The 27,975-nt window shown below is 41.6% G+C and overlaps 1 protein-coding gene across 7 annotated transcripts in view; it reads right to left on the bottom strand.

The window, feature by feature from the left end:
- Positions 1–244: 244 nt before the first annotated feature.
- The window catches only part of MLLT3 (MLLT3 super elongation complex subunit), a 221,644-nt gene continuing 193,913 nt past the window's right edge, over positions 245–27,975 (bottom strand). For 6 of the 7 annotated variants that reach the window (XM_039910473.1, XM_029052845.2, XM_039910471.1 and 3 more), the window contains 6 exons: positions 15,371–15,447; positions 13,713–13,842; positions 10,755–10,854; positions 6,137–6,208; positions 4,308–4,379; positions 245–558 (listed from right to left, as the gene is read on the bottom strand). In XM_039910473.1, coding sequence (XP_039766407.1) covers positions 427–558; positions 4,308–4,379; positions 6,137–6,208; positions 10,755–10,854; positions 13,713–13,842; positions 15,371–15,447 — 583 coding nt within the window. In that variant the 3' untranslated portion in view covers positions 245–426. The remainder of the gene's footprint in view (positions 559–4,307; positions 4,380–6,136; positions 6,209–10,754; positions 10,855–13,712; positions 13,843–15,370; positions 15,448–27,975) is intronic. The other variant, XM_029052849.2, reaches the window with a different exon arrangement.

Below are 27,975 nucleotides of genomic sequence, written 5' to 3'. Positions count from 1 at the left end.
GTAACATCTGGTAGTGTCATTCCCTCAATGACTTTAGAATATCTGTATGCAACAATAAATAGATCAGTTATGTAATAAGGCAGTGTGCTGAACATGCATTCATCTTGTGGACTGAAATGCCACAGAGAGATACATGATACCATACACATTCATAAAGAACAAGGTTTTTTTGTATTTTTTTCAAGGCGATCCAGGTAAACTCTTCCAGAGTATTTTCTTGGTGAAAAGAGTGATCCTCTGAGCATGTCACTTAACAAATTCTTTATTAAGAGATGATGACTGTTTTTAATGAAAAATAAAGCTGTAGAAGTTTGTCCCGTTTGTGTTTTCCTTTTGGCTGCATTATTTAAGAGTATTTCATAAGGACAAAAATAACCAAAAAAAACCCCATTCCAACAGTTTTGGATGCAGACATGTTCTGGATCCTCAGGATGTTCCAGATGATTCCAGGTAACTCTGTAGTTTACGTACTGTGGATTTGTCCAGCGAACATAGGTCAAAGTCAAAGGTTGTGTTCGTGATATGAAAGTGTCCAGTTTCTTCTATAAGGTTTACAATCTGGGAAAGTGAAGAGGAGGGATGAGAAGTGAAGGGAGAAGAAGGGGAGACCATAAGCATTTAATTAAATCAATCCATAGTAATTATTGAGCACTTACTGGGTGCAGAGCATGGCCCAATGGAAAGAGCACGCCTGGGAATCAGAGGACCTGGGTTCTATTCCTGATTCGGCTGATTGCTGTGTGACCTTGGGCATGTCACTTAACTTCACTGTGCCTCCGTTCCCTCAAACTGTAAAATGGGGATTAAGTATCTGTTCTCTCTCCTACTTAAACTGTTAGCCCCATGTGGGACAGGGACTATGTCTAATCTGATTAATTTGCATCTATCCCAACGCTTGGAACAGTGCTTGACACATAATAAGCCCTTAACAAATGTAATAATAATAGTAATAATAATGCCATCAAGCAATAGAGCAATGGGAGGGAAAGCAGCTGGATGGACAGTAAGCACGTTGGCTAGATAGGGGCCCAGAGTGCCCGGGTGGAAGGGGAAATGAGGGAGACTAAGTAAGAAAAGGGACAATGTGGCAGATAGCCTTGAATCTTAGAGTAATTTTTTTTGTGTTTTGGGGTTTGTTTTTTTTAGATTTTTTTAAGGTATTTGTTAATAATTGTGGTATTTGTTAAATACCAGGCACTGTACTAAGCACTGGGGTATACACAGGAAAAAAGGGTTGGACACAGTCCATGTCCCATTTGCGGCTCACAGCCTTAATTCCCATTTTACAGATGAAGTAACAGGCACAGAGAAGTGAAGTGACTTACCCAAGGTCACACAGCAGCCAAGTGGTGGAACTGGAATTAGAACCCAGGTCCTTGTGACTCCCAGGCCCGTGGTCTGTCCACTAGGTCAGGCTGCTTCTCTAGTTTTGATTTAGTACATTAAACAACTGGAAACTACTGAACACTTATGAATAAGATTGTGGCACTTGTGAGTAGAAAGTGTTTCATCAAAACAGTTATGGCCTAAATGGGTCTGGACTGTAATATTCCTTCATTTTATAAACACTTTCCACCCAACCCACACTCCATCCCCGATAAACTCATGCTAATATTCTCAGTGATGACCCCTGAGTGGGCAGGAGAGAAAAATCTCTAGAACAATGTCAGGGGAAACCATCAGGCACAGTGAGGAGAGTAGAAATATCTTTCATTCATTCAACTGTATTTATTGAGGGCTTACTGTGTGCAGAGCACTGTACTAAGTACTTGGGAGAATGCAACAATAAACAGACACATTCCGTGCCCACAACGATCTTACAGTCTAGAGGACGAGCCCTGAGGAAGGTCTGCAAAAAAACCCTTGGAGAACTGAAAATGCTGAAAGCAGGAAAAACTGGGTATCAGGCAGGCAGGAGGCTTATAAATCAGGTAGTGTGGAAGTGGAAAGACAAAGGGAACAGGAGGGGAGAAAGCAACATGTTCCTTTCTCTACACAGATAACAGATAACCCATTATCAATAGTCAGTATTCTCTAATATTAAGGACAGAAGCTGACAATATTTGTTGCAACATTGAGGGACTAGGCATGGACTAAGTAGCTACAAGATAATGGTGACCGTAAAATCAGCATGGTGATGGCTTGGGAGTTAAGGTCTAAAGCCGTTCTGCTACGAATGCCACTCTGGGCTTTGTGAATTTTGGGTGTAAGGAAAAGTACAAGTGGAAATCCATGTAGAATGAATCCATTCAAAATGAGGAGACCACAACTCAATATCAATTCTAGGCTTTTTAAGCTCCCATATAAATAATGTACATATTCCACTATCTGTTGCCAAATTCAAGTCTATCTCTGTCTCTCTCTCTCTCTCACACACACATACACACACACCTCAGTCTGAAACACCAAGGACATATGATAAACCTAAGTAAACTCCCAAGATTTGAGTTTTTTATGAGTTTGCAAGACCAAACCAAAGTAGAGTTAGATGGTATCACGGGCAGCAGGATTGTGGACTGCTTGCCAAAGGGAACAGCATTAATGGTTTGAGTTATTCATGCACGCATACACATCCTCAACTTAGTCCAAAAATGCTTTATATAAGAAAAATACAAGAAGGTTTCTTGCCAGGAAGTCTTGCCAGTTAAAGTATCAGAAACACAACTTGAAAATACTTTATTATTAGGACAAAGACTGAAAAACGTAAGGACTCCCCATCAACTCACAACTATCTGAGCTCCACTTTTCTATGTGAATGTACAATTCTGTTGAGGTAATGCCTTGGGGTTCACCACCTCAGTTTCATTATCAATTATCACAATGCAGAAATTAATGTTTCAAGTTGCCTCCCTGGAACACCCCTACTGCCACTAATAATGAACATATAAGATACAGACCAAGAAGAGGGGAGTAAACTGGGAATCTTCCAAGTGCTTAGTACAGTGCTCTGCACATAGTAAGCACTCAATAAATACTATTGAATGAAATACTATTGAATGAATCTCATTTTTCAGAGAATACTAGTAACAAAACCTTTTGTGGCGGATTATTTCCAGCCGTGTCAACTCATTGGCAGTAACACGCATTCCACTGTGTTGTTTTGTTATTGTTTTTATAATGGCAAGAGCCTCTTGTTCAATTTGTGGTTTCTTTGTTCACTATAAGAGTAGCTGCATTATAATTAATCTTACTATTTAAAAATCAAATCATTTTCAAAACAATTGGTCTGATTTCCCCTCCGATAGAAGCTTGAAGTGTCCTCCTAACTGAGCATGAAGTGATAAGGAAACGGCGGTGGTGGTGATGGTGGTAGCACAGGTAGAAGTAGAAATAATAATATTTATCTAGTGACCACCAGCATGGTTTGGTGGAAGGATGACACGCCTGAGAGTCAGAGGCCCTGGCTTTTAACCCGGGCTCTCCCACTTGCTTGTTCTCTGATCTTGGGCAAGGCACTTAACTTCTCTTGGATTCAGTTTCCTCATCTGTAAAATGGAGATTGAAAACCTGTTCTCCCTGCCACTTAGACAGCGAGCCCTATGGGGGACAGGGACTGTGTCTAACCTGATTATGCTGTATCTACCTCGGCACACAGGACAATGCCTGGCACCTGGTAAGTGCTTAAATACCACAATTATTATCATTATAATAACTATTATTATTATTCGTGAACTATGCATTTGGGAAACTCAAAACAAACGACACACACCTTGTCCAGAAGGAACTTACACTGTAATAGGGAGGCAGACATAAAAGTACTTAAAAATGAATAATGGAATGTACAATTCCATAAACGTGTAAACATAAGTGCTAAGCAGGGGTATACGTAAGCACCTAAGTGCTAGAGATAGCTGATGGGTACTGGCCATAGGTGAACCACATATGTCAGTAGCCAGTAGCACTTAAGTGACATTTTTAACACTATTATACTATGAAATCAGTAGCCCTGATCCAAAAGTTTCCCATTCCTGCTATTTTCTCCCCTCGCATGCCAGGTTAACCTATCAACAAGCTGAGAGGTCTTTGATTACAAAACTACAAGCAGCAATGTTAGAACTTCATTTCTACAGGTACCGATATTTCACTTTGTTGTTGCACTGTCAACTGAAGGAGATTAATCAATTCCCAGACACAACACAGGCTGCCAGGTGTCAAAGGAAATAAGTATTGTTGGCCAATGCCTCCTTAGGTTGTATTAAAAACCCCTAAGGTGCCATTCACAATTCAACCCTGATGGTGAGTCACAGGGTTTGTGCTTCCTAGTTTCACACTGTCCAGGAAAGTATCATGAAAAGAAGAGTTCTCACCTGCTGAAGAACGGGTCTTTCCCTCAGTGTCATTAATCTTCTATGAAGCTCCACCAATTCGTCCAAATATGCCTAAAAGAGAAGATTTCCCACAAACACACACTTTACTAAGAGGCAGACTCAGTGCATCACTTTCCACACCACCCAATCCCTGCTGATTTGAACTTGTGGGCTAGAATTTGAACTTTGGAAGGGGGGCATAAAAGGCAATTTCCATAATCATGGAATGGTAAAAGCTAGACTACTAGAAGGAATTCTATTTTACCCAACCTTTCTTCACCTTCAAACGAATTAACATTGGAAATTTCTTGCTTTTTTTGTTCTTCATGAAATTCAAATGAGCATTCCAGAATGTTCTCCCCACCACTCACTTTTACCCTCACAATTCTTCAAATGGTATGGGCATGTATCTGACTAGGAAACATTTAAGGTTTTAAATATCTCATACAAAAACCTGAAGACAGGTTTCTTCATTAGGGAAATAACTCAAATGGTCAGAAAATGGCACCATTTAATCATTTAGCAGAGTTTCTATCTGGCCTAATATATTAATGTGTAACCTAATGGAAGAATCACAGGCCTACGAGTCAAAGGACCTGGGTTCTAATCTCAGTTCTGCCTCTTGTCTGCTGTATGACCTTGGGCAAGTCACTTACCTTCTCTGTGCCTCAGTTACTTCACTGTAAAATGAGCCCTATGTGGGACATGGACTGTGTCCAACCTGATTATCTTGTATCTACCCCAGTGTTCAGTACAGTGCCTGGCACAGGGTAAGTGCTTAAATACCATCAAAAAAAAATCAGAAGGGAGCAGGGACAGGAGTAACCTTAGAGAGACGGTGGAGGCATTCTGAGCTCTTCCTCCTCATCCCCTCACTCTCTGATTCGGGGCCAAATTGGTCTCAGTTCCTACTCTGGAGCCGCCTCAGCGCCATCCATTTCCACAGAAGTAATCAGCTTCCATTCTTGCAAGCGTGAACAGCAGTTATGTGCCTCCAATCCTATTCTGATGGTGGAGGGCAGTTCTCAGCTCCCGTTGTCTCTCTCCCTCCCTCCCTCTCTCCAATCTGGGAGTGACTCAACTTCAGTCAGGGAGGGGGCAGGAGGAACCCTGCTCTTACCCCTGCCCCATCAGGTGGTCTGGGCAAATTCTGGGTTGGGGCAGCTGCTGTCAGATCAGGATATTCTTGACAGCAGCTGAGAAACACTCTTCCATAAACCATTTGTGTGATGTAATGATATCATATGGAATGTGGGGGCAGCATATTTACACCCCCTTTTTTTTGGGCGGGGGGCACAATTTCTGAAGGCCACTTTGTCAGGGACATAATAAAAGGTAAGCCAAAAGGAAGAGGGGGGATCCTTCTCTTTCGTCTGGTCACGTGCCATTCACTCAAAAGACATACCCGCCTATCTCCATTTTAACATGTTTGCTCCGCTTCCTGTCAAAAGTCTTCACTTCCACTGGGCTTCCCATGAACTCCTCCACCTCTAGAGTCACCTTAAGCAAACCAGAGTAAAACTCTGGAAAAGGACCCCTGAGATTCTCCTGCATTTCTATGTGGAATTCCATATCCCCAGAACACCAAGCCCATATCAGTCCAGGATTATTAGACAAATATGGCACTCATGACCAAGTTCTCAAAACATGCTGTATTTTAGCCCATTGTCCTGGATAAAGAGTAGTCGTCAAAATCATCGTCTCAGCCCACCTCTCCCCGACCTCCAACTCTCCTACCTCACATTTTCTCTGGAACAACTTGGAAAATAAAAATCATGTCAAATGGCAGCATGAGTCACAGACCAATTTTGAAGCTACACTAAGAGTACCTTATCACAATCACCATTCTTCGTTGACTTATCAGATTTGTTTGGCTTCACTGGACTTTTCACTTCTAAGATCTAGGAACCAAGAAAAGAAAACACTGGTGTCAGGTTCGTGTTTTATTGCTGCCTAAGAAGTGACCCTTAGTCAATGCACTAAGGTACACAGTAAAAGCAAAGTACTCTGTAACAATAATCACTTTGCATTTATAGGCAGCTTATCCTTGCTAGAACTCTAGTTGAAAATACACTCAATAATAAGCCCTAAAACAAAAACAACCCTCAAACTATCCTTGTTCATAGAATCTAGGTTTTTCTCCCATGTGCTTTTCAATCATTTTTAAAATCATATTTCATTTACACCAGAAGTATTGAATCACAGGTGCAGGATGTCAAAAATCCTGTATTGATGAGAAAAACTGAACTATCACGCTAAGCTCAGGAATATATTTCCTGCGAAGTCACACTCTGTAACACATGAATAGTGGCAGAAGCATACTAAGATTACATTACCCTGAGACATGAATTCTTTCTTCTTCATTGTCTTCTGCACAGCCAGTAATTCTGCCAGTGGTAAATAATAAGGATCTTGCTAATGATAACCACATAGCGTGCACGCAGCTCCTTTGTACTGGATTCCATATTTTCCTGGCTACCAAGCCCTCGGGTTGGGGAGTCATCGACTGTGGGCGGTGGGAGGGGGTGGGGGTGTCTCCCTACATTATTAGAACCGGCTGAAGGCTTGCACCCCATAGGGGTTCAAAGTGGGAGTGAGCACCCTCTGGAATGAGGTGGCCCATCTCTGATCCCATCTGAAGTAAGTGGAAGTTTTTTTGTGAAGCCAAGAAAAAGCAGAGTTAACAGCACAGCTGAAAGAGATGCACGTGGAGAAGGCTAATGAGAAAGTCCTAACAACTGAGTGTGCCAGAAGTTCCACAGAGTGGGAAATGAGCTGACAGGATGGGTAACTGGGTTAGAGGGTCAGGCGAGCTTCCCCGTCTTCCCTCCCCATCCCCCGGTCACCAGCAGAGCACAGAAAGCAGCATGGTGCAGTGGATAAAGCATGGGCCTGGGAGTCAGAAGGTCATGGGTTCAAATTCTGGCTCCACCACTTGTCTGCTGTGTGACCTTCGGCAAGTCACTTCACTTCTCTGTGCCTCAGCTACCTCATCTGTAAAATGGGGATTGAGACTTTGAGCCTCACATGGGACAGGGATTGTGTCCAACCCAATTTGTTTGTATCCACCCCAGAGCTCAGTACAGTGCCTGGCACATAATAAGTGCTAAACCAATAAGATGCAGCAAGGTGGCATTAAGTGCCAGCCGTGCTTGGCTTCCTCTCCCCCAACCAAGCTCCTCGTTCTTATGCTTCCTACCCCCCACACCCTATTCCTTCCCCTCACTCATACATTCTCTACCCAGTGATGGTCAGGTGGGAGAGTGGATGGAGGAGAAAGGAAGAGCAGCAGGGGAAAGACCATCGAACACAGACAGAGAGGACCTGAGTAGTTCCGAACATGAGACCTTTGACCCTGAGAGGGATAATCGATCAATGGTATTTATTGAACACTTATTGTGTGCAAAGCACTGTATTAAGTACTCAGGAGAGTACAGTTCAACAGAGTTGGTAGACATGTTCCCTGCCCACAACAAGCTTAAAGTCTAGAGGGGACCGCAGAGTGTAAAACCCCCACCACATTAATGCAAGGGACTCGTTGACCCTCTGGGGGACTCAAGCTCACCATGGGATGCTGGGATTCAACAGGAATGATCAGGCTCAGGTGAGGTGAGCCTCCTAGGTCCCCACTGGAATCAGGTGGCCAGTTTAACTGTGAATGGAGAACTTCTGGTGGCACCTTAAGATCTTCAATTATCAGAATGTGTTTGCTCAATGAGGAAATCCCATACTAAATTGTTAATCTCTTCTCTATACCCAGATTTTCTTCTCTGTTGCTGCTGTTGTTGGATATGGGACCTCAAGAGAAAACTCCAGTGCTCACAGGTCTTGGAATGGGGAGGTCAGTAGATGGCACTCCTCCCTAAATGAGATATTGTTGGTAAGCAGAAATTGAACCTTCCCGGTGACATTCAAACCTCTCAATGCTCTTTGGCAAAAAAGAAGTCTCATTAAAGCCAGTGTCCCAGTTAAGTTCTAATTTAGAGAGCTGCCTTTTGGGTTCCTTTCTTTCCTTTGAGACATCAATTAATTTGGACTTCATATTCACTAGCTGGTCCTACATTTAATGAGAAGCATTACAGCCTATGATGAAACAGCAACCGCCTATTCCAGAGGTATGGTAGGCAGAATACCCCAAGCAGCAAAGCCACATATTATGTATTCTATATATGTGGCCCAGAGAGGCTGTAAAGTGCCTGGAGATTAAAAGTTAGACGACAAGTGTGGTTTTGTTTCCTTCAAACTTCAGTGCCAGTGAGCAAAGATTAACCAGGTTGTCTAGAGCAGCAACCTTTAACTTGAAGCTGGTTAATCTTCTCTCTTTACTCTCTCTTTGCTCCAATCAACAGCTCTGTCAAAGCTTCATATTCTGAAAGAGCTAAGACATGCTAATGATAATTCTATTTATGTTCTTTCCTTATCTGTAGGAAATTGACTTGGGAATACAAAAGTGTAACCCTGGTTGCAAACCAGTTTGACTGGATGAGGATTCTTTAAATTTTATCCAAACTGCCTTACAAGGCATTGTCAGAGAGCTAGATGCTGGTTTATTTTTAAGTTCATACAATGCCAGTACACTTAATTAAACCCTTAAAAAGAAAGGAATAGCTTTAGTTAGATGCTTGGACATTTCTCCTCTTTGTTCACCAGCCTGTTTTGTAGGGCAGGAAGGGGAGGAAGATATGTGCATAAGATTTATAGAAACTTTTCTTTTTCAACATAGGCTAAGAATATCATCATTATTGAATCACCATCAGCATTTATTGAGGGCCTGCCATATGCACGTACTTGGACATTCACTAAAGACGTGTGCAGAGCACTGTACTATGTGCTTGGGAAAGTACAGTATAACACTAAGGAGACACATTCCTTGGCCACAACAAGCTTACAGTATAGAAGGGAGAATACACTATGAAGAAAAGAATAGGGCTGGGAAAAAGTACACAGGTGAGAATTAGACATGGACTCTGACTCTCAACCTATGAAGGGGCTCCCAAGAGTTGAGAGAGACCTTTTTCCACAATCCCCTTTTCTGAAGACAGAGCCAGAGGAAAATGAGAAGTTGAAGATGGGAAAAACATGGGAACAATATTTTTATGTCGTGAGAGGGAGGGGGTCCAAGGCATAGGTATTTTAAGAACAGGAAGAAGACCACCTCTTGGGAGACAATCATATTTATTGAGCGCATACTGTGTGCAAAACACTGTATTAAGCACTTGGGAGAGTACAATATAACAGATACAATCCCTGCCCACAACAAGCTTAGTCTAGAGGGGGAAAAAGACAGTAATATAAATAAGTTCAAGGTGGGGTGAATTAAGCAAGTCAGGGAGAGGCAGGAGTGGGAGAAAAGGAAATGAGGGCTTAGTCAGGGAAGGCCTTTTGGAGATGTGTCCTCAATAAGGCTTTGATGGTGGGCCGAGTAATTGTGTGTCAGATATAAAGAGGGAAGGCATTCCAGGCCAGAGGCAAGACATGGGAGAGAGGCTGGCAGCAAGATAGATGAGATCAAGGTACAGCGAGTAGGTTGGCACCAGAGGAGTGAAGTCTGCAGGCTAGGTCATAGTAGGAGAGCAGTGAGCTGAGGTAGGAGGGGGTAAGGTGATTAAGTGCTTTAAAGCCGATGGTAACGAGTTTCTGTTTAATGCAGAGGTAGATGGGTGTAACCACTGGAGGTTCTTGAGGAGTGGGGAAACATGGACAGCTGGGACAGCTGGGAAGGAGAATGTGGAATTGTGTAGACTGTTAACTCCTTGAGGGCAGGGACTCTCTACCCACTCTATTGTACTCTCCCAAGTGTTCAGTACAGTGCTCCATGCACAGTAAGTGCTCAGTAAATACCACTGATTGCGGTGGGAGCAGGGAAATGTTGAAGCGGTAAGGGTGGCCCTAGGGGAACTTCGTATTTGATGGACTCTGGCTTCCAAAAGTTAGGAAGGTCTTGAGGCGTTAGAGGAGGAGAAGGTGAGGGCAACAGGATATATGATTTTGATCACCTCTCTCTTTGCCCTATGGAGGTGGCTTTTAGCTCCACTCTACCCCTCTAAACATTGTTCTATGAATAATTTTGAGGAGTGTAGTCACCCAAAATATAAGCTCATAAGAATAAATGTTGAAACCATCTGTACTAACCTTTTCAGGTCATTTTTCTAAGATCCTTTTTGCAAGTGCACAAAGTTCCTTCTACATTTTGGTTATGTGTAAAACAAGAGCCCTGGCTGCCTGTTCCCAGTGAATCAACAATATAAAATGCAGATGTCACAACAGCACCTCAATTCTTTGTGAACTTTCTTGGAAATAGAAAGTGAAAAAACCAAACTGGGTTATGATGAACTCTTCCCTGAAAACTCCACTTGAGGCTGTATATGTGTTCATGGAATAGGAAATGGAAAGAATAAATTTAACAGAAGCTTGAGGGAGGTTATTCGAGCTAAGTCTTCATTTTACCTGGTTGTTGTTGGCTTTTAATAAAGGAGGTGGTAAATCATGGTGTAAGGGTGAAGAGGTAGAATTGCTCTCAATGTCGCTGCCATCACTTAAACTAACCCTGAGAAGAGAGGAGAAAAATTCATACATGAGCATCAGATAGACACTGAGATCTATAGTACACCCTCCACCTCCAAGGGTAAAGTGGAGGGGGGGGGGGTGCGTGGGAGGGAGAGAGGGAGAGAGAGAAGTGGGGTGGGGGCACGCCACGGGTCTGTGACAATGCAACCATGAGCAAGGGGATTTGCAATCTATACCTAATCTAGACATATATAATAATTTTAACCCCCTATCCCACCAAACCTTCCACCAGGATGAAAAGATTCTAATTCAAATTTTACTTTCCCTGTTCACTGTACTGGTTTCAGTCTGCCATTCAATAAGTATTTACTGAACAGCCACAGGCTGTTTGAGGTACATAGCCATGGAGGTGCTAATAAGTGGCGAAAAGCTCAAAGGTGACAGCCAGAGGTGGAAGGCAAGGGTCCGGGATACTTTACAGACCAATTGATCAGTCTCTGGATAATTGAGAAGGGATGTTTATGAAATCAAAGTGTGAAACTCGAGAGGAATTATTAGAACTATTCTAACACTAACTTTTTGCAAGAATGCTTGGGAAGTCAGACTCTGCTGACATGAAACAAATTTGTACAAACCAAAGATATTGATTATATTTTTCTATTCTGCTCCTGCCAATAACAACTAATTTTCATTTATTGTGACATATAGCAGTGCTCTATGGATTCAATGTCTGAAATGATTAAAGTATCTCAAGTCCAAAGCACATTTACAAAACACCCTTGAGAAACAAGCAAAAGTTTTCATAATACCCTTTCTATACTGAGATCTAGAGCTGCTGATGAAGGCATCCAAAAGCAAAAGGACATGAAAATACCTTTCTTTTTGGTCAAATTAAAATTAGAGTTTCTTTTTAAGTAGTGTACAAGTGGGCCTCTGTGCAAACTTGCTGAATAAATGTCCTTCACTATTCAGAGTCTTTTCCCCAGTTACACAGAGAATAACAATAGCATTATTTCATATAATAACATTTCCTACTGAGGAACTCGGAATGCTTTAGAAAGTCAGGGTGGTCCTTTAAATGGGCAATCACATACTGTCTTGAATAAAATATTTGTGAGATAAGGTACAAGAGACAAAAAGGAAAGGGTGAACTTTGACATTATATACAATGATTTGGATGTGATTAATTTTTCTAAAGGGAATTATGTTGCCAAAGCCACAGACAAGGATTACAGATGAAAATCACTTCTCGACTAAAGAAGAAATCTTCATTGAATTTCTCAAGTGCATTAAGGGTCAAATGTTAGAATGAGAACTGGAGTGTTAGCAGCAAGTCTCAAACTGAGAAAGGAAGAAGGGGATGACCACCCAGGCCAATGCTCTCAGCAACCTTCAAAAAAAAAAAAAACCCAAAACACTACACTGCCAGCAAAAGATGCTGCCAAATGGAATAGGAAATTTTTGTAAAACTAGCCACTTGGTAAAAACCAATGGAATACTATTACAGTAATTGCCAGGCCATCTACATACAAATGAACACTAGAGAAATTTTATTCAGCACAAAGCCAATTTAATTTTATAAAACTGACCCATATTTATATACCTCAAGTACATGGATTCACATTAGTAAGAAAAATGAGAAACAAGATGTCATGAATATCACTGTTTATTGTTGTTATACTTTCCCTAGTGCTTAGTACAGTGCTCTGCACACCGTAAGTGCTCAATAAAAATGAATGAATGAATGAATGAACTTATGATAAAGAAATGAAATCTTTCGAAGTAGTTAAACACATTCTATCAATTTTAAATGACAGAAGTTGCCCCTTAGCTGCAATTGAAATTATGTCTAAGAGCATCAAAGCTTCCTAGGAATCTCCCTTAACACATTAAAAAGGACATATTTGAGGAAAGGCCAGGAGTACTAGTTAATAATGCCAGCAACATGATCCACTAATACCAGATAGTGCATTTTATGACTGCAAAAAGGAAAACTGTCTATATCCACTTGATGGACAATCACTGGATTTATACATGGGCTTATATTCTCAAACACAGGGGCTTCCACTCTGTGAATTTTGGGAGAAGTAGCGCAGCCTAATCAAAAGACCATGGGCCTGGGAATCAGAGGACCTGAGTTCTAATCTCAGCTCTATTTGCCTATTGTGTGACATTGGGCAAGTCCCTTAACTGTTTTGTGTCTGAGTTTCTTCAATGTAAAATGGGGAGTCAACTCTCCCTCCTACTTAGATTGTGAGCCCAATGTGGGATAGGGATTGTGTGTTCAACCTGATTGTTGTGTAACTACTTCAGTGCTTGGCACATATCAATCAAAGGTATTTACTGAGTGCTTACTGAGTGCAGAGCACTGTACTAAGCACTTGGGAAAGTACACCCTAAAAGTGTTGGTAGACACATTCCCTGACCACAATGAGCTTACAGTCTAGAGGGGGAGACAGACATTGATATAAATAAATAATTTACAGCAAAGTTCTGTGGGGCTGAGGGTGGGGTGAATACCAAATGCCCAAAGGGTAGGGACTCAAACACATACCGATGCAGAAGGGAGGGGGATTGAGGAAAAGAGGGCTTAATGGGGAAGGTCTTTTGGAGGAGATAAGCCTAGCATAGTAAGTGCTTAACCAATACCATTATTATTAGTTCCTTAATCTTTTAAAAAAGAATATTATGTCACTGAAAATGCAAATGAACAATTCTTTCTAGAAACAGCATAGCATAGCAACACATTAGGTTTCACCCGCTTTTAATCAGTGAGAGCTTTTATAATGTGCCAGAGTGCTTTTGTTTGGAGATAAATTTGGGCTATTTTAAATCAGCTCGTTTATTCACCCTCCCTAACTGGCAACATCCACCTGCATACCCCTAGTAGATGCTCACCTGTGACTTCTGGCTCCTCCTTGAGAATTTACAGCCTTCTCCATTTCAGAGTCATTGTCATTTTCTTCTCCTTCTGTTTCTTCTTCATTGTCATCAGAATGCAGATCTTTCATTATAGAGCTTAAGGGACCTGAGCAACAAACAAACAAACAAACAAACAAACAAACAGGTAATGGGTCACAGAGTTCAAATTTCTTTTCAGTATTTGATGTAGAAAATTTTCTACTATTTGCACTTTCATGCTATTCCTGTAAACAAGACAGATTCAGCATTTAACACCTTGGGGGAGTATTTTTCAAATGCAGCCACTGCTAACTAGCCAGGATTTTAGCCTTAGATAGTTTCTGTTGTATTTGTAGATCTGGGAACTTATTTTTAGAGGACTGAATGAATCTCCCATTTTTACCTATTAGTAAATTGCATGTTTTGTTAGATTAATCCTTGGATTGAAAAGCAGAGTCTAATAAATCACTCTGATTGTAACTTGTTCATGGCAAAGCAGCCTTTGTGTGCCTGTTTTTGATCTATTTAGGTTTAGCTGTTCCTTTTATTTCAAGGTTAATTTCAGGTCAAGCAAGCACTTTGCTAAAGTTCAGATTTTAAAAGTGTGTCAGTTTCATGCTTCATTGTCCTATCTGTTCCTCACATGAACTGGGGCTTGGGCATGAGCCTTTTGGGGAGAGTTACACAATCAGTTTTCATTCTTTGACTCCTTGTTAAAGGCAGTTATGGTATTATCACCAATGTGCATTTACATAGCTAAGAAACTGAAATAAGACATTCCTTAGAACATTCAAGAGAGTCCAACAGTGGGGTGAGAGAAGAAAACTAAGCTGCAAGTAATGTGATTCTGGAGTAGGTCATACCTGAAAAGATAGAGGAAAACCCAAGAGGGGATTGCTTGTGGATCACTAATTCTGAGACCATATGGATCCGGCCAAAGACAAATTAATTTAAAGCCAGAGTTTGGAAAGTTAAGGAAAAGGTGAGGTAGACTCTTGGGAATCCCCAAATCCTTATTTGAGATGGAAAGGGCACAGATTTGGGGAAAGTTTGAATTTTCTGGAATCCAGCATACCGAATAAACCCAATTCCTTTGCTGTTGTTCTGGGCTTATAAACCATATAAAAAATCTCGAGAAATTAATGGAGCAAGGCCTTTCCACCACCTATGTGATTTCTGTTCATGGTACTCTCTATTTTATACTTTTTTTCATAAAAGCTTGTTCTTAGCCCAAACACACAGTACATCATGGTTTTAAAACTACTTCAAATAATGAATTTAACATCTAATGATAAACTAAAATGCAAAATGAAGGAAAACAATTTAAATGTAATGAAATAACTATTAAGACTCAAACCACATGATCTTCCTATATACTCATTTGAGAAATCTCAGAAGAGAGATTTTGAATCCACCTCTAAACCCAATGGTCAGGATAAATCTAGTTTTCTATTTTCTATTTCACTTTGGGAGTCTTGGGAGGGTAATCCCAATTTTCCTTTAGAAACAAACTAAATGGAAGCTAATTTACTATTCGGCATGTGAAACAGAGAAAATTGGTAACAAAATCCCATAGGTCACTGAGCTCCTTGGCATCTTTTACATGCTTTTTGGGAATATCTTTTTTTTAAAAAAATTTGAGGGTTCTTTTATACCTTGTTGTCTTGTCTGAGAAGGTGTAAAGCTGGAGCTGGAACTGGATCCAGAACTTGTTGGGCTAGGTTGCTCAGACTTAAAGAAAGAAGGGCAAAAAACACAGAAAGAAATCATTAGACAAATAATATAGGGCATTCGCATAAATACCTAAAAATAATCTAGTTCCTCACGCTTTTCTAACCCCTTGTAGAGAGAGAGAGACAGCAAATCTGGCCAGCACTAACTGAATGGAAACTTTTTCATCATTTCAAAATGTCAAAAGCCACAAAGTACACATCAAGGGTTTCTGTGGGTCCATAGCATATTCTCCATACCCTGCATTAAGAGATTTAGAGGATGAGGATCATTGCACACAAAAAGAGACTCTCAAAGGGGGTTGGAATGTCTTGGTCTGGTAGGTTATTAGCAAAGCTGTTCACCCCTAGCAAAACTTGGCTTCAATTTGGTTCCTCATTCTCACCTGCATTATACCACCTTATTGAAACCACATCAACTGGTATGACTAGTGTTCGCATCAAAAATCCACAGTGCTGTTTGCCACAAGATTTAAGAAGCATCTTACAATTGGCCTAGGATTAGCAAAATGGAAAATGATCTAAAGCAGAAATAAGATGCATGACCAGAGCCTTCGCAACTGCAACTGCTCAAACCTTTATGTTATTTTGCCACATTCATTCACTCAATCCCATTTATTGAGTGCTTAATGTGTGCAGAGCACTGTACTAAGCGTTTAGGAAAGTTCAATATAACAATAAGCAGACACATTCCCTGCCCACAACGTTTCAGTCTAGAGGGGGAGACAGACATTAATTTAAATAAATTGCAGATATGTACATAAATGCTGTGGGGCTGGATGAATAAAGGGAGCAAGTCAGGGCGATACAGAAGGGAGTGGGAGAAGATGAAGGCTCAGTCAGGGAAGGCCTCTTGGAGGACATGTACCTTCAATAAGACCTTGAAGTGGGGGAGAGTAATTGTCTGTTGAATTTGAGGAGGGAGGGCGTTCCAGGCCAGAGGCAGGATGTGGGTGAGGGGTTGGCAGCGAGATAGATGAGAACAAGAAACAGTGAGAGGGTTAGCATTACAGGAGCGAAGTGTGCGGGCTGGGTTGTAGTAGGAGAGCAGCGAGGTACACACACATCTCACTGCGGTGGGGTGAGGGGGAGAAGTGAGGTCAAACAGACAGAAGTAGAGGAATGGGGTTATGCTCTCTCTGCCAAAAAACCACCTAAGGCATCTCGTCTGGTGGACGGGCTCAGCAGGGATCTTGAAAAGAGCAGGTGAGTGCGGGCAGTGAAGATCATAGGAGCTACTAAGGTCGGGGACTTGGCCACTAACTACCTTATGGTGTTATGGCACAGCAGAGTCACTGTGCTTTTGGCATGAGAAATTCTTGAGTGCCCTTTGCAATGTGCAGCACTGCCGCCCACCTGCCTGCTTATTATACCTACTGCACCAGAGGAAATATGGCTGGCAGGGACAAGAAAGTGCCAAGGGCGTTACGCTAACTCTATTGCCATGATCGATTCCTTCGGGCAGGTTCTCAGTCCTGAAGTCTCTGTGACCAGATCTGGCCTTGTGTCTGTTCTTTGGCTGAAGAATTTGTTCATAATAAGAGACCACATTCTCCACCCTCTCCAGTCAGTGGGAAGCAGCATGGTCCAGTGGAAAGAGCACGGGCCTGGGAGTCAGAGGACATGGGTTCTAATCCTGACTCCACCATGTGTCTGCTGTGTGACCTTGGGCAAGTCACTTCATTTTGCAGAAGCAGCGTGGCTTAGTGGAAAGAGCATGGGCCTGAGAGTCAGAGGATGTGGGTTCTCATCCCAGGCTCTGCCACTTGTCTGCTTTGGGACCTTGGGCAAGCTGCTTAACATCTCTGTGCCTCAGTTACCTCATCTGTAAAATGGGGATTAAGACTGGGAGCCCCACGTGGGACAACCTGATTAACTTGTATCTATCCCAGTGCTTAGAACAGTGGTTGGCACACAGTAAACGCTTAACAAATACCAACATTCTTATTATTCTCTGTGCCTCAGTTACCTCATCTGTAAAATGGGGATGAAGACTGTGAGCCCCATGTGGGACAGGGACTGTAACCAATCTGATTACCTTGTATCTACCTTAGGACTTAGAACAGTACTTGGCACATAGTAAGCGCTTAACAATACCATTATTATTTTTATTATTACTATTATTAATTGGCTTCTTCAACCCTGCTTTAAAGCAATACCTTTATGACTTTTGACCATTCAGTCTATGTCCTTAAGTCAACGCCATTGGTGAGAATAATTTTATAATACAAATGGTGGGGGGCTATTTTAGTGTGGGCTCTTGACTGCTCAGATTGTTCACATGCCAGACTGCTTTTTGTCTCGCAAGCACCAACTTTGAGACTGGAATCAACCCGATGACCCAGAGGTAAAAGGAACCTTACCTTCCAGGCTCAGGGTCAAGCTTGGACCAAGTAACACATTACGTGCTGTAGAAAGCCAATTAACTGAACTAACTGGGGCTCTGGCTAGTTCAGATCATCGAACGTCTGCATGACCACACAAAATTAGGTAGGCTATCCCAGATAGGCAAGTGGCCAGTTTTGTTTTCTTATCTGGAATTTGGTTTGTTTGGCATTTAGTCAAATGAGCTTCAGTTTATATAACTGATATTCAGCTTCTCTTGCCGACTTGGATTTTACCGACATGGTTCTTTCTTGATTCACCTCCTACTACTCTGCACTCTCCGTCCTGATCTCCTTGGCTTGGACATCAGAAGTCGGGACCAGTGTGAATGGAGACACCACAAACTCTGGGGTCTGCTGAGGGCCCCCCGATGCCTCTATAAACTCCTCACCCTGGAACGGATTCATTCATTCATTCATTCAATCATATTTATTGAGCGCTTACCGTATGCAGAGCACTGCACTAAGAGCTTGGGAGAGTATAATACAATAAACAAACACATTTCCTGCCCATAATGAGCTTACAGTCTAGAGAGATTCTGTCCTCTGCAAAAGGGGAAGGCTGTGGCAGTGGAGAACCAAGGGCTGGGGCTTGGAGCAGTGAGGATCCTCCAAGGACTGTTGAGCTATTTATTTATGCTCTTCATTTTTGGTTGTTGAACTGTTAAAATGCTCCCATAGTCTGTAAATTCATCAGGTTTTCTATGTAGCCATTTCCCCCCACCTCGACTGTGAGTCCCTTGTGGGACGAGGCCCACGTCAGAACTGATTATCCTGTATCTCCTCCAGTGTTTAGCACAGGGCTTGGCACAAGGCAAGTAATTAATACCATAACTAAAAATAGTATTTACCTGGAAACTAACACTTCCTTCTCCCTTCCCCTAGAGGGGAAAGGGGCAGTAGACACTAACAAAAAGGGACAAAAGTCCTGTCCAGGTGGCACATACTCTACTGACCCTCACCCCTAGAGAGTGATCCAGCACAAACAAAAAGATGGAAAAAATCCAACATCACCCAAATATTTGAACACCTGTATGAGCAAGGCAGAGAAGGCGGCACTTTTTGCCTTTGGGCACACGGCATAAAAACACCAGGCATGAAGTTTTCCCTTCACTGGCTGACACACAGGAGCGTTATTAATGGACATCAATTTATTACCTGAAGTGACATGGACTCCAGATGAGTCAAGCGCATCAGTGGTTTGTGTAAAAGTATACTTTGCTTATTTCAAACCTCCTCAACCCCTTCTTGTAGGCCAACACTTGGCTGGCTCAATCCTAAGTAACAATGGATACATAATTTCCATGCTTCCCCCAGCCATATCCAGCAAGAAGGGAAAACTGCATTATTATTTCTGAGTTCCTATTTTTTAATGGTATTTATTGAGCACTTGCTGTATGCAGAACACTCTACTACCAAATACAATTTCTTACCAAGTACAGCTGTTCTGGACAGGGGTAACTTCCTGGATCAGCTGGAATGGTGTCCTGAATTGGCTACTGTAATACTTATTGACAACTCAGAAACTCTTAACACACTCTCTCTCTGACAGGTGGAAAATACTGAGAGAGAGAGAGAGAGACAGAGAGACAGAGAATAGTGCGATCTGAGAAGCACTGAGTGAAGAGAACTGATTTTTAATAATAATGGTATTTAAGTGCTTGCTATGTGCCAAACACTATATGAAACACTGGCATAGATGCAAGGCGGGAAGAGCTGATGGAGACGCTCGAAGCTATTTGTGTGGAGTTTTGCCTTGCATTGGTTAAATGTCCCCATGAGCATAATGCCAGGTAAAATTAGGTCATCCAAGCAGACATGGGTTACTGACATACACTGACTCACAGAACATACCGGATTGCCACTTCCTGTCTTAGATCGTGGGAGTGCAGCCCCTTGCTCCCCAACTGTGGAGAGATGGACGGGGTTGGTTTCCATGGGCTCACAGAAATCTTGACGCTTTGCCCTCTGCCATGATGGAGGGAGAACAGGAGAACGACTTCTAATAGGCAAGTTTATACCACTAGGGTAATTGGGAACCTGGAAATCCTGCGAGGTGATTGAGGCAGTCTCCATTCTGTTGACCACTGTGAGCCGACGGTCCTGCCTGCTGTCATCTGAGAAGGTGGCTTGCATAGTGATTTCTGACTGACGGCACATTGAGGTTGGAATGGGAACAGTCTGTGTGGGGATGGTTGGGATGGGAATGTCCAGAGAAGGCTTGTAAAATGAATAAGGGTACTCCATGACTATCCTCCACCTGTGGAGGCTCCAGGGAGCAGAGTGGCCCCCGCTGTGGTAGCCCCGCCCTCCTGCCTCACAATGTGGGAGCATAGCTTGACCTCACTATTAAAACGCTGGGAGGCTGGGACAGCCCGTAACCAAGGTCGGTTGCCTGGAAATGATGAGAAGCCTGAGTTCTGTCGCCTCTTAGGGCTATTGCAGCTGCTTATTTTTTACATTCTCAATTTGATTTTTGATCCTTAATTTGATTTTATTCTTGCTGGCCATTCATAGGAGTATTTCCAGTATTTATTAAGTGCTTATTTTGTGCAGAGCACTTTACTAAGTGCTGGGAAAAAAACACTCAGATGAAAATCTGACATAGTCCCCGGGTTTGAAGGGGCTCACAATCTAAAAATATAAGAGGGGGCGGGGTACGGCAGCCACGTCAGAGAAGAAGAAACAGTAAAAGCACAAAAATACGCAAGACAAGGACAATGATAAATGCAAGTGGGATAGAGCATTGTGACTGGATGCAGTGCTACCTGAGGTTCTGTTTTACTGTGTCCTTAAAATGTTTCCTTTGCCCTTTTTGCTTTCCGTTTCCCAACTTCAGCTCTCCACACAGGTCTGGGTATTCCGCTGTCACTCATTCTCCTCACAAGCGCCACCCATTGTTGCCGTGTTAAGGTGGGCACAGCTTCAATGCTAAAAGCCTGACTGCGTTGGAGAACTTGATTAATAATTGTGGAATTTAAGTGCTTACTATGTACTGGGCACTGTACTAAGCGCTGGGACAGATACACGATAATCAGGTCCCACAGGGGACTCACAGCCTAAGTAGGAGGGAGAAGGGGTATTGGATACCCATTTTGCAGATGAGAGAAATGAGGCACAGAGAAGTGAAGTGACTTGGTCAAGGTCACACAGCAAAGTGCTAGGGCCGGGATTAGACCCCTGGTCTGCTGACTCCCAAGCTTGTGCTCTTTCCACTAGGTTACTCTGCTTCACTGTTCATGTATATGAAGCATTTGACAGCTTCTTCCCATTTGATATTGGGTAGAGCCCATAAACGATGCCAACAAAACTGCTCAGGGAGTCGTCCATTATTCTCTGGTAGCCGAACCAGGAGCACTCTGGCTAGGATCTTACAGGGAAATGGAGAGTATTGAGGTGCCTGATCATTGCCACCACCTGATCTTTTGCCTTTAGTCTTGAAGAAGGAGATGACAGTGGCATCTTTGAGATCTTCATTGTGCCATATGTTGAGGAAATGCCTGTGTGTTTAAGCAGAGGGTCCCTTCCATGTTGACACATTTCAAAGAGTATGCCATTAAGTCCAGGCATTTCACCATTTTTCATGACACTGATGCAGTAAATTCCTCAGTAGTAGAGACAAATTCCAAATCTTCATATGTTGGAAAATTTTCACAGAGTTGATATAGAAAAAGTTCTTAATAAGTACCATAAGAAAAAAGAATACAATGTTCATCTTTACATCTCTCTCCCTAGGCTGAGCAAGACTCCCTCAAACTCTCCACACCATTAATGTTATTTTATCTGAGGCTGATTCTTATGGCTAGACCATTTGCATTTTCAAAAATCCAGCTAATGTAAAATGGCATGAATTAGCTGGGTTCCAGTGAGTTACTGACTAGAGGCTTTTCTTCTGGAGAGAACTGTGGGAATTGAAATAACCAAGAGGTAGGTGATTAAAAGGTCACACCATTTTTAAACATGCTGCTCATCTCTGAGTCAAGGTCAATTGTTCAGAAGCTCAGGGTCCTGGAAATCCTGGACTTAAGACAGTTCAAGAAACAGTGATCAGCACTTAGAACTTTATTAAATGTACATCCTATTTCAGCTTTACAACATATCAGTTTCAACTTCACAGCACTAGCCTCCTTCATGTCACTAGTTCCCTTAGTGGCTTAATAATAATTATACCTCCTCACTAAGCATGTACCACATGCAAAGTACTATGATAAATACAAGGCAATCAGATCAGACATTGTCCCTGTCCTACTTGGCACTCACAATCTAATTTATCCCCATTTTTACAGATGAAGAAACTGAGGCCCAGAGAAATGTAATGATTTGCTGCAGGTCACACAGCATATCAGCTTGGTCTAGTGGATAGAGCACAGGCGTGGGAGTCAGACCTTGGTTCTAATTCTGGTTCTGCCACTTGTCTGCTGTGTGACCTTGGGGAGTTACTTAACTCACCCGTGCCTCAGTTACCTCATCTGCAAAATGGAAATTAAAACTGAGACCCCTAAGAAGAATAAGGACTGTGTCCATCTTGAATAACTTGTGTCTATCCCAATGCTTAGTACAGTGCCTGACACATAGTAAATGCTCAACCAATACCATGTAAAAATAGCTGGGATTAACATCTAGGTCTCCTGATTCTCAGCCCATGCGCTTCCCATTAGACACAATGCCTCAGTAGGGAACTTTATAAGATATGATGCATGGGAAATTGGAGAAACAGTTATAAGATCTTAAAAAGGGGAGGGGCTGATGGAGCAGGAGCAGCTGTGGGGGCGGGGAGGTGGGGCTACCTAATTGCCAGGGGGAGTCACCAGGGAGGGTCAACATGTCCATTTTACTTCCAATGAAGTAAAAGTCAGCTGAGTAGTTAGGTTACTCAGCTTTAATAGATTACACACCCAATTCTAGGTAATTCTAGTATAAATAGGGTAACATTGTTTTAAGAGAAAACTGGTACCCACTTACAAGGTTTTGATTTGAAGGACAATAGTCATAAGTCAAAGGACTGCCTCTAGTTTGTAATTACTTACAAGCACCAACACTTACTGGTAAATGAAAAGATTTACAATTTACAATTACAATTTCTCTTCCAGTTCTAACAGCCAAAAGGCCCCAAGCTGAAGGGGTGCTTTTGTCTCTGCACTGAGCGTATCTCAGGCTCTGGACTTAGGAGCAGTCTCTACATCTACAATTTAACATTTTTGCCAAGGGACCTGAAAGCACCACACTAGATGTGTGACACTATATTTATACATATATACACACACACACATATATAGGAGCAGAGAAGGGGAAGGAGGCAGTCAATCCAGCTGTGGGAACAGAGCAGAAAAAAGACCAATTACAGTTGTGAAACCTGTAGTTGTTAATGCCACCTTGAACTGAACTGACTCCACCTGTTTTTGATCCGATTGTTCAACAAGGAACCTAACTAGAGCTGTACCCAGGGCTGGGTCACCTTCACTGATTAAGGCTGATAAATTTTCTGGTGTCCAATTACTTAAGCAGTGTTTCTGGGATGGATTCTATCTCACCTGTTGCCCCTAAAGGGCAGGGTTACAAGTCCAGTTGAATTAAGGGCTCTAACATGGCACGATGACTGCCCTCCCACCCACCTGGAAAGGTACAAGCTACCTCCACAAATACCCACATTGTGCTGGAAAGACTATCCTTGGCTACAGTTTAGCAACATTCTCATTACCATTACTAATTGATCCTGTAGTCAGAATTGACTAATTAGGTACTTGTGAAATGATGCACATAAAAATAATCATAATGGTAATTGTTAAGTGTTTACTATGTGCCAAGCACGCTACTGAGCACTGGGGTAGATATAAGATAATCAAGTTAGACATAAGTCCCTGTCCCACATGGGGCTCAGAGACTAAATAGGAGGGAATAAGATTTTTATCCCCATTTTACAGATGATGAAACCAAGGCACAGAGAAGTTAAATGACTTGCTCAAGGTCACACAGCTGACAAGTGGTGGAGCTGGGATGAAAATCCAGGTCCTCTGACTCCCAGGCCTGTGCTGTTTCCACTAGGCTACGCTATTTTATGCATATCTATGCATAAAGCAGAGCCTGAAAGACTCTTAAATAACTGGCCATCCTAAATAATTGAAAGTTTAGAAATAAAGCTTGTGGCCTTGAAAAAATTACAGAATGCTAAACAGTAGATGCAAGTCATCTGTAGTAGCATTTTTGATATGCACTTCTCATGGAATATGTTAAAAATATGGTTAAGTGAATTTAGGACATCACAAAAACCAGCAGAATAAGAGAACAAAAGTGGCAACAATGTTTAGTTACCTAGTCGGACACTTCTAAAAAGCTTTCAAATAACTACTCTCTGAAATGAACTTCTAAGGATCTCTTTCAAATGGATTAGTTCAAGAGTTTTAGGTAACGTTTGATTGGTACTAATAAAGAGATTGTATGGGTAGTATCTTCACCGTCAGTAGGGTCTTCTTCGAATATGAAAGACAACGAAGGGTCTATCGAGCTGTCATGTATCCCTGTTGCTTGACTTTCAGATTTCTCTCTGGTATACCCAAAAATAGATTTCCTTATTCTATGTGAATTTTCCACTTAGCCTCACAGTTGTTCCAATCTGAATTTATTATTTGCACTTTGATTTTGATCAAGGAATTTCTGCCTTACAGAATCTCTACATCTCATCGGCATTACCTTATGCTCCACTGAAGCACTTCATGAAGGGTCCGCTATTAGCTACGTTACATTTTTCAAATTTTTTTAAAGTATATCCCTTGCAAAAGGAAAAGGATTTTTTTTTTAAAGAAAACATCTTTCTAACGATAATATACTGGGTGCAGCTTAAATACCTGGCACATTCAAGACCAAACTGCCTCAAGCTGATTGGTGACAACCCTTTCGGTCTTAGTCAAATCAAATGGCTGTGAAATTTCAGTATTTGTAGGTCACTGGTATAAATTATTTCTAATTGTTGTTGTCTTCTGCGAGTATGTTTGTTTCTGCCCACCCTCCACATGCCTCGCTCCCCATTCCTAACTCCCAGTGAAACACAGACAATTTTGCTAGAGTTAAATATTATTAAGTGGGGCCTTTTTGGGAAAATTCTGAGACCCTGAGTTTACCATACTCATTATTCACTTCCACCCACAGGTTCATTTTGATGACCCACCCAGTAAAAAAGGGTGAAGAGGGAAATTCTGAATGAATAAACCGAGTGTCGAGTAAAACACAAGATTAATGTAATTCAACTAAAAACAGTAAAATATCATCATTTTGAGTATTACATCTTTAGGCTCAAGTTGTTCACCAACTTAACACAGCTTTACTAGTCTCTGATTTATGGCTCATTACATTTCAGTCAAAAATAACAGCATTAATATATAATACTTGACTGCCCTCAGCGAACTACACTTTCATTCATAAGTCAAACAGTTACTCTTCTTTATAAATCAATCTATTGTTGTCCTTCATAAAGAGAAGGCAGATTTATGGCCTTTTGAAGCCTTTTTCCACAATCAAAAAGATGCCTCTATTTGGGCAATAGAACGCCTTTCTTATTCTAAGGGTCTTTGGGGTGGGGGTGGGTAAAAGGACCTTCAACATCTGTTCCCTTCAACTCAGTGACACCTCTAATTTTCAAATTCTGGAAACTGAAATGCAAATGTGTTGTGGGGGCTAGATTTCTAACTTCTAAATGGAGTAACTGGAATAATTTCACAACATTCCTTTCAAGCAATATTTAAAACACTCAGTATCTGCAGTTGGTCATTTATGTATTTGAAGTATAACATCTAGAATTCACGGAACAGCATTTTGGCCTACAATCACATCAATGATAAATAATGTATATTGACTCCTTCAATTTTTCACCCACCAAAATGTTGAAGACAAATCTGAACTATAGGCTTTGAAGATTCCAGACTCCCAATAGTGATTCAGCTTTTCACAAAATCATCATAGACCACCAGCATACAGTAAACAAACGTATGTCCCATATGTTGTTTCCTGTCCCTTACCCCTTCTTAGAGAGAAAAGTTGACTTGGATGAGATTGGAAACTTTATGCATTCATTTTGAATGAACAGCAGGAACTTGCCAACACTCAATTTTAGAAACTATGTTCACTTATCAGCTGGCAACCACACATATCAAATATGGGGTCTTTTTTCCCCAGTTAGTCAAAGCTCAAGCTTCAACACTATCAGATAAAAAGTTTCAGAAACAAGCCATTTTGATACTTATGGAGGAGACATGTGCTGAACGTACCATTTTTCCTGTCCTGAATTTGCACTGTTCTTTATTTCAACTGCTTTCTCTACTAAACTGTCCCACACCAAGCCGATCTTCATGGATATAAATTCTCACACTAATAGAGTTCAGCTTCTGGAAACCAAAGTTACCTCGAACGGTCCCAGAGGAAACACAAAGTCAACCACAACTATTAAAAACTGAAAAAAAATAAAAAGCCAAAGGATCAGGTAACTGGAAGCAGGAAGAGCTTCATTTTAGAAAAAAATACTCAACTATTTCTTCCACCCATGAATATGGAAAGAGCTTCTTGTTACTAGAGGCTATCTTTTGTCACTTAAGCAAGACTTTCTGACAGTTTTACAGGCTGTTATCCCAAGGACTTAGGGATTTATGGCTTTTATTCACTTGGGCTTTCTGCTCTTACCCACTGGTTACTAATCATTAAAGATATTTTTTTATGGGCCTGAAATTAGTTCAAAGGATGTCCTTCACCAATAAGAGTTTAGGATAGTAGCACCATAGGTCTTCTTCGATGTTCTTGCCTGGCTTTACTTGACTTTTTTCTTTCTACAGATAAGTTAGGGTGTACTCAGAACCAAACTGTTCAATTAGTGCCATGGCATGGAAGATTTACAGTATTCTTAGATGGCGGTTTTAGACAGCTCTGGAACCTAGTTTAATGCCAGGATCCTAGGTGGATTTAAAGCCATAAACTTATTTTTAGCACCACAAAATGGAGCAGAGGGCATTTCATTTCTTATTTATGGAGAAACCCATTCAGGTTAAACTCACCTGCCTAACTAGCCATTGCATGAGCAGTAGGGGCTTCCGAAAAGTACTTGGGCTTCTTTAATGCTTGTTGACATTTAATTTTCATATTGCTGTGCATCAATTTTGTCCTTTAAAAGACCTATTGTCTGGTAGTGCCCACCATGGGAAATCTAACAAATAGACATTAGGGCAAAAATGCCTTTCAGAGGATTGAAAAGAAGAACATCAAGGTCTTTTCATTTCCCTTCCATTTGGCACTTACGTATTTTAATCATATCCTCAGCATAGATGTACAAATGTACAATTTCTTGTATATTCAATTATTTATCCAGCTATTTTAACTGGACATATTTGTTCTACAACCTTTCATATCCCTGTTCCACCTACGGATCCCACTATTTGTAAATCATTTTTCTGTTTCCTCCATTAAATTGCGAGCTCCATGAGCACAGAGAAAGTCTGGTGCCTTGCTTTTGTTGTACTCTCCCGAATAGAGAAGCAGCATGGAATAGTGAATAGGGCACAGGCTTGGGAGTCAGAAGGTCATGGGTTCTAAACCCAGCTCTACCACTTGTCTGCTGTGTGAACTTGGGGAAGTCATTTCACTTCTCTGTGCCTTAGTCACCTCACCTGTAAAATGAGGATTGAAACTGTGAGCCCCATGTGGGGTAGGGACTGGTTCCACCTGATTTGCTTGTTTCCACTGCAATGTTTAGTACAGTGCCTGGCATATAGTAAGTGCTTAACAAATGCCATAGTCATTCTTATTCTTATTACAGTGCTCCGCACTCATTAGGAGCTCAATAAATACTATTAGTCACATATTTAGTGGTGTTCCTCTTGCTTGGAAAGATGAAAGGGACTGCAGACCAGCCAACAAACTTGGATGAAGACCATTTATCGCCAAGGCGAAGGAAATCTTTTCAATGTCAATTAATCAGTCGCATTTATTGAGCACTTACTATGTGCAGAGAACTGTACTAGGCACTTAGGAGAGTACAATACAACAGAGTTAGCAGAATAATAATAATTATGGTATTTAAGTGCTTACTATGTGCCAAGCACTGTTCAAAGCGCTGGGGTAGATACAAGGTAATTGAGTTGTCCCACGTGGGGCTCACAGTCTTAATCC

This window comes from Ornithorhynchus anatinus, chromosome X2 (genome assembly GCF_004115215.2).
Source record: "Ornithorhynchus anatinus isolate Pmale09 chromosome X2, mOrnAna1.pri.v4, whole genome shotgun sequence".
Classification (NCBI taxonomy): Eukaryota; Metazoa; Chordata; class Mammalia; order Monotremata; family Ornithorhynchidae; genus Ornithorhynchus; species Ornithorhynchus anatinus.
This window is presented reverse-complemented; position numbering and strand designations above follow the sequence as displayed.